Raw genomic sequence first — 7,547 nt, 5'->3', positions numbered from 1 at the left:
GCATGCTCTAGTCCGACTCCGAGGCCTCTAGTGTCCGATAATATGATGTTGATCCGTTCAAGTCTTCTACCCTTTGACCCTCTCGTCGTGCATATATATACACCAGCTGCCACCCCAATCTTGCTCACCAAACGTACCACACACAGATCGCGATGGCCGGCGCCGACACGTCGGGCAGCGACGTCCTCGCGACGGTGGCAAGGATCGATCGCAGGCTAGCGCGCGAGAAAGACAACGATGTCGTGGTCGAGTTAATCCGCGAGTTGCAGGCCGTGGACATGACGTATGAGGTGCTAGAGGCCACAAAGATCGGCCACACCGTCAACGCCCTGAGGAAGAGCGCGCCGACGGCGCTGGCTCGCCTGCTCGCCGACACGCTCTACAGGCAATGGAAGGTTCTGGCCAACGAGTGGATCACGATCAGCACGACGCAGCAGCAACAACCGTCGCCTCCACCAAACACTGATACGGACAGCAACAAGCGTTCGTCTTCGTCGCCGCCGCCAAAGGCCGTTGATGATAAGGCCACCAACAAGCCTTCCTCTTCGCCACGACCGGCGTCGCCGGTCGACGCGGAGCAGTCGGCTAGGCCAGAGCCCGACCACGAGAAGAGCGCCCCGACGACAATAAGCGCGGCTCCCGTCAGGAAGAACATCTTACGGTTCCGGATGGTCACCGTCAAGGAGCCGGGGAAGCTAGATCGGTGCCGCTTAATGATCATCCCGTCGGAAGCTCCGGATCCCGCACCGGCGTCGAACTACGCAACACAAAACGGCGGCGACAACAGACAGCAAGCCTACTGCACAGCGACGACGAGCCACCAGGCTACCAATGCTGATAATAAGGGTGTCTATCCGAGCGACAATGTACCATTGACGAGGACAGTTAAGTCGCCAACCGCATTGCCGAACCCTGTCGCTTCGACGGGCACTTGCAATAAGCGCAAAGGAGAGCCCTCCACAAATTTCGACGAGGAGAAGCTGGCAAAGGCCAGGGTAAGGCACCACGAGGGGTACAAGGCAGCCTCTGTCGCAAAAGAAAAGAGGAAGACCAAAGTGGTCAACGTCAAGGAGCTGGAGAAGCCAGATCAGCACCGCTTAACGATCATCCCGTTGGAAGCCTCGGATCTCGCACCGGCGTCGAACGACGCAACGCAAAATGGTGGCGACAGCAGACAACAAGCCTACTGTGCGGCGACGGCAAGCCACCAGACTACAAATGCTGATAATAAGGATGTCTATCCAACCGACGATTCGCCCTTAACAATGGTCGTTAAGCCGCCGACAGCATTGGTGAACCATGTCGCTTCGTCGGGCGCTTGCAAGAAGCACAAAGGAAAGGCCCCCGCGGATTTTGACGAGGAGAGGCCGGCAAAGACTAGGGTAAGGCTCCACGAGGGGTACAAAGAGGCCTCTGTCGCCAATGAGAAGAGGAAGACCAAGCATGTCAACATCCAGGAGTCAGGGAAGCCAGATCAGCGCCGCTTAACGATCATCTCGTCGGAAGCCCCGGATCCCGCACCGGCGTCGAACGACGCAACGCAAAACGGCGGCGACAGCACACAACAAGCCTATTGTGCGGCGACGGCGAGCCACCAGACTACCAATGCTGGTAATAAGGGTGTCTGTCCAACCGATGATTCGCCCTTAACGATGGCTGTTAAGCCGCCGACAGCATCGGCGAATCCTGTCGCTTCGCCGGGCGCTTGCAAGAAGCACAAATCTGAGGCCCCCACGGATTTTGACGAGGAGAGGCTGGCAAAGGCCATGGTAAGGCTCCACGAGGGGTACAATGCAGCCTCTGTCGCCAAAGAAAAGAGGAAGACCAAACAAATCGATGTGATTGGCGCACCACCGCCTCAGAAGGCTAGGCAGCGTCCTACTGGCCACCGGGCTCCAGTGGCTTAACATGTCCTAGGATGCCCAGACCCTTTTGAGTAGTAGCAGTAACTAGGGTTTCAGGAACTTTAGCGATGTCGCATAGTTTATGTCGCTCTAAGTTAGTGTTCTCTTTGTTCATAGTGTGTAATATTATTATATTAATTCTTACTATACATGAAGATAATATACTTTCATTTTGTTGTCGAGATATTTCCACGATCCATACACCAAATCAGACACCGGATTTGAATGTGTGCTCGTAATCCAAGTAGCAACAGACGCCTCACTAAATTACCACTGTACGGTTTTTTTGTCTGTTCTATTGATCCAATATTATATTTATTTTTGTATTTATTAATGAGTTATATTTATAAACACTCCATTGTATAATAGTATTTTATTAATCTATTTTGCTCAAAGAACCGTTTTAATGACCCTCCAATATACATGTGCTGAGCCACATCGCCGACACGATCAGACCAGGCCACGTTGCGCTATCCAGCCAGCAGCTCGAGGAGACGAGGAGTGTCCCTTCATGGCTCCATGCATCCAGTAGTAGTACATATGTATAGTAGGGTGCCAATATATCCACTGTATTTTTATACGCCTATACGGTGTGGCCAGGCTAGGCCAGGTAAGGGAGGTTAAGAGAAATTACAACAAAACAAATCTAGTATATATATTAGCTAAGGCAGCATTAAGAGAAATTACTGAAGATTTGTGTGCATCATGCAGCACTGCATAATGTTGCAAGAGGATTTGTATACACACAATGGGACTCGAGGACTAACGAGCCGGGCAGGCAAAGTGTCGGATTAGTCAACGAGCCGGGCAGGCAGTGTCGGATTAGTCAACGAGCCGAGCAGATCACCGGTGAGCAAAAACAATATTCTGCTCCGGTCCAATCCAGCAATTTCATAATCCTAGTCTCCCTCGAACTTCCCGCTCCCCCGTTGTAGTTCTTGCCTGCTCGGCTCCACCTACGCGTGACGCCCCCCAAAACCTTTCTCCACACCGGCGACTCAACGATCGGATGCGTACGCCGGCGGCCGGCGGGTGGCGGCTGCACCCGCGGGGAAGCAGCAGCAGCAAGCTGACGAGGCGGATCATCAGCAACGTCAAGATCACCCTCTCCTCTGCGCCTTCGTCACGCTCCTCGTCCTCCGCGGCACCGTCGGCGTCAACCGCCGCCTCGTCTACATCGCCGGCAGCCCCGACAACCGCGCGGACCCGGCCACGGCCACGGGCAGCGCCAGACCCGTCGAGGACGTCGAGCGCATCCTCCGCGAGATACGCGCAGACTCCGACGACGACCCGGACGCTGGCCCCAACAACGACGAGGCGCCGACGTCGACCAGCTCGTCTGCGGCCACGGGGGACCACTACGACCGCGGCGCCGCGTGGACGACGACGACCTACAGGCTGCAGCCGCGGGTGACGCGGTGGAACGCCAAGCGGCGGCGGTGGCTGCACCAGAACCCGGGGTTCCCGTCCCGCGACGCGCGCGGCGGCCCGCGGGTGCTGCTGGTCACGGCGTCGCCGCAGGGGCCCTGCGGCAGCCCCGACGGCGACCGGTTCCTGCTCCGGGCCACCAAGAACAGGCTCGACTACTGCCGCCTCCATGGCGTCGAGATGGTGCACACCACGGCGCGGCTGGAGGACCCCGAGCTGCGGTCGCCCGGCGACGGGTGGGCCAAGCTCGCGCTGCTGCGGCGCCTCATGCTGTCGCATCCGGAGGTGGAGTGGCTGTGGTGGCTGGACGCCGGCGCGCTCGTCACCGACATGGGGTTCGAGCTCCCGCTGGCGCGCTACGAGGGCGCCCACCTCGTGGTGCGCGGCGACTCGTACCAGCTCTTCCAGCGCCGGGCCTGGGACGCCGCCAGCACCGCCAGTTTCCTGCTGCGCAACTGCCAGTGGGCACTGGACCTGCTCGACGCGTGGGCCGTCATGGCGCCCAGGGGCCGCGCCCGCCACGACGCCGGGGCGCTGCTCACGGCGACACTGGCGGGTCGGCCGGCTGGCGAGGCCGACGACCAGTCCGCGCTCGTACACCTGCTCATCACCGAGAAGGAGCGGTGGATGGACCGGGTGTACCTCGAGAACCAGTACTACCTGCACGGGGTCTGGACGGCGCTGGTCGGCAAGTACGAGAAGGCCATGGAGAAGCACCACCCGGGGTACGGCGACGACCGCTGGCCCTTCGTCACGAACTTCGCCGGCTGTAATCCTTGCGACGACGGCAAGAATCGCAGTGACGAGTACCCGCTGGACCGGTGCGCCAGCGGCATGGAGCGCGCCTTCAACTTCGCCGACAACCAGGTGCTCAGGCTCTACGGCTTCCGTCACGAGTCGCTGGCGAGCACCGAGGTCAGGCGCGTCGCAAACCGGTCGACGGACCCGCTGGAGGCCAAGGAGGAGGCTCTCGCTTTCTTGAAGAAGCCCAATGAGCCGGATCTATGGAGCAACGATGTGCGCAAGAATAGGAAGCGTAAGGGAAAGGGAGATTTAGATTCTGTTCTTGCAAGAATCCTGAGGAGACTGGGATGGCGATCCCAGTGTTGAAGTGTTTTTCCTTCTTTTTTTGTGTTTGTGTGTCTTGGTTGTTCTTGGATTGCAGTTTTGTACTATGGAAGGGGAACATATATATATACATCAAGCGAATTGCCGTTGCTTGCTGGCTCATGACAAATGAAACGTTTCAAGAGGCTATGGTTCAAAACATTGCAATGTTCATAATCTTTTACAGCTAATAAACTTGAAATAATTTAAGCAGTGCAACACTTCTTTTTTCAAAACCGGAATACCAAAGATATCCAGAGTACATACATGTCCATTCATGATCTGTTGCTGAAACAGTAGATTCCGCAAAGCATACAGACGAAAAGAACAGCATTTCCGGTTTGCTGAAACAGTACACTCACTGACAACTGCATGATCTCTCTGCGTTTTAGTACAAAAACAATTTGAATCATACTACTACTCTTCTGCCCAGTTCCATTTTTTTTCTGAATCCAACCGAGAGCATCAGACATATAACAGCAACGTTTCTAGCTTCTGCAAACCAGAAAGCTAATAAGACAAATCAAAAGAAAACGCAAAGAAAGAACTGATCAAAACTCGTACGTATAAGTAAGTATAACTGATGTTTTCTAGGTGAACTTGGCGTCCATGTTGAGCGCGGCCTCCTTCGCCTCGAGCGGGTTGGTGGCGGGGTCGGTGACCCTCCTGACCTTGGCGGTTGTGAGCGAGCGGTGCCGGAATCCGTAGAGCCTGAGCACCTGGTTGTCGGCGAAGTTGAAGGCGCGCTCCATGCCCCGGATGCAGCGGTCGAGCGGGTAGTCCTCGTACCTGCCGCAGGTCTTGCATCCGACGAAGTGGGTGATGAAGGGCCAGCGGTCGTCGCCGAGGCCCGGGTGGTTGTCCTCCATCATCTGCTCGTACCTGTCCACCAGCCCCGTCCAGAAGCCGTGGAGGTAGAACTCCGTCTCCACGTGCACCTTGTCCATCCACCGCTCCTTCTGCACCAGCAGCAGGTGGATGAGCGCGGACTGGTCGTCGGCGTCGAAGGGCGGGCGGCCCGTGAGGCTGGCCGTGAGCAGCTTGCCGGCCTCGACGCGGGAGGGGCCGCGGGGCCCCATGGGCACCCAGGCGTCCAGCAGGTCGAGCGACCACTGGCAGTTGCGAAGCAGGAAGATGCCGGCGTTGAGCGAGATCCACGAGCGCTTCTCGAACAGCAGGTCCGGGTAGCCGTGGATGACGAGGTTGCTGCCGTCGTAGCGGGACAGCGGGAGCTCGAACGCCATGTCGGTGAAGATGGCGTCGCTGTCCACCCACCAGATCCACTCCACCTCAGGGTGCGCCAGCATGAGGCGGCGCACCAGCGGCAGCTTGGACCAGTACCCCGTCAGCTCCGGGTCCAGGTGCGCCATGTTGTGCACCACGTCGATGCCGTGGAGCCGGCAGTAGTCGATCTTATTCTTGGTCGCCTTGAGCAGGTAGTGGTCGCCGGCGGGGTTGTCGCAGGGGCCAGGGGGCGACCCGGTGACGAGCAGCACCCGCGGGCGGCCCCGCGGGTGGAGGCGCGGGAACTCCGGGTGCTGGGCCATCCAGTCCCGCCGCTGCGCGTCCCAGCCCCGCACGGGCGGGCCCAGGCTGTACTCCCGCACCTTGACTAGCGTCGCCGACGCCGAGAAGTTGCCGAAGCTGGCCGCCGTCGCGTTGCGCGGCGACGACGACGACGACGACCCGCCCTCGACCACCACCACCACGTCGTCCGCCTCGGAGTCGGAGCGGATCTCGGCCAGGATGCGCTCCACGTCCTCCACCACCTTGGCGTCCGCCGCCGCGCCGTCCAGGTCGCCGCTGCTGACCAGCAGGTTGAAGCCGGCCGTGCCGCGGAGGACCAGCACGGTGATGAAGCCACAGAGGAGCGTGATCTTGATGTTGTTCAGGGTCCGCTGCCGCTGCTTCTTGGCGCTGCTGGCACGCAGCCGCACCCCACCGCCGGCGGCCACCCCCATGCTGCTAGTTCTTCGTTCCGATGCAGCGGTGCACCCTGCACGTGCTTCTCTCTAGATCGCTGGGACAGGGAGCAGCTGTGTGCATGTGGTGGTGAGCTCGATCGTGGATGTATAGCCTTGGCGTTGCCGACGAGCTAGCAGGGAACGTTCTGCTTCAGTTTGTGTGCAGTAGAAGTCAGCGGGGGGGCGCGGGAACTTCGAGGGAGAGGTGAATTTTGCTAGCTCATGCTGCTGGCGGTGTGGCAGCACGATTCCCGTTCTGCAATACTACTGGTGCTTCTTCCGAGGTTTTAGCACCAAACACAAATGACACACAGGCTCTAAACTAATCTGCACGGGAATCGTAGCACGCTCAAATTAAAGCATTTATCACAGGCTGAACGCGCATGTCCATTCACATGAGAGTCAGCAAGCGCAACTGGCTGGAACATCTTTTTCCCCCATCATCGCATGTGTGCAGGTCACCGACAGAATCGATCACGGAGGAAGCTGTCGCCGGCTGGATGCCTCCTCCGTTACGGGCTGCGCAGGGGGCTGATTTTGTGGAGGGAGCACATTCTCCTTTTCCAAATGGCCCATTTCGCCATTTCTTTGCCTTCACCAGCAGTTCCATTATGGGCCGAACTATACAAGACTACATTCAGTACCATTTCTGATTACTCCCTTTCTATATCACCCTTTTTATTTTTACTAGGTGAGTGACCGTGCGTTGCAACGAAAACATATAATCCTGTGATAACTTATGTACAAATGTGTGTTATACTGTTAAGATGAGTTGTCTGTTAGCCCTAGATTTGCAAAAAAACATGGAAAATCATGATATCAATGTGCAACACGCACACACACAGTTTCTTTGTACTTGCAATGTTTGGAGCAACCTTTCTGATGTATTCTTCTTGCTTTTTCAAGGGTAAGAGTTTAATGTGTTTGACAAGCTTGCAACAATCGAGCTTGCATTGGGAGAACTTGGCACGTTCTATTTCAAACAGTGCCTGCAGATAATTACTAAGAAGCTTTATTACATATATGTGAATTAACTTGCAATTTTCTTTGATTTTATATAGCTGAAAATAGTCCTAACTATTCAATGGCACCTACAAAAAAATTTCACTTATGTGGATAACAGAAAGAAGACTCAACTGTCACA

The 7,547-nt window shown here is 56.6% G+C and overlaps 1 protein-coding gene and 1 pseudogene across 1 annotated transcript; one reads left to right on the top strand and one right to left on the bottom strand.

Moving 5' to 3' along the window:
• On the top strand, positions 2,582-4,549 carry LOC109943177 (glycosyltransferase pseudogene; annotated as a pseudogene).
• On the bottom strand, positions 4,642-6,785 carry LOC103640759 (probable glycosyltransferase 3). Its single transcript, XM_008664246.4, has one exon. It carries the CDS (start codon positions 6,398-6,400, stop codon positions 5,030-5,032), a length of 1,371 nt encoding a protein of 456 aa, XP_008662468.1. The 5' UTR covers positions 6,401-6,785; the 3' UTR covers positions 4,642-5,029.
• Positions 6,786-7,547: the final 762 nt, after the last annotated feature.

The sequence above is a fragment of the Zea mays genome, chromosome 10, assembly GCF_902167145.1.
Source record: "Zea mays cultivar B73 chromosome 10, Zm-B73-REFERENCE-NAM-5.0, whole genome shotgun sequence".
In the NCBI taxonomy this organism is placed as follows: domain Eukaryota; kingdom Viridiplantae; phylum Streptophyta; class Magnoliopsida; order Poales; family Poaceae; genus Zea; species Zea mays.
The sequence above is the reverse complement of the archived record's forward strand: the minus strand, read 5'-3'. Positions and strand labels throughout refer to the sequence as shown.

Excerpts from the sequence above, each read along its gene's own strand:
- LOC103640759 (XM_008664246.4), bottom strand. The coding sequence starts at position 6,400 with ATGGGGGTGGCCGCCGGCGGTGGGGTGCGGCTGCGTGCCAGCAGCGCC.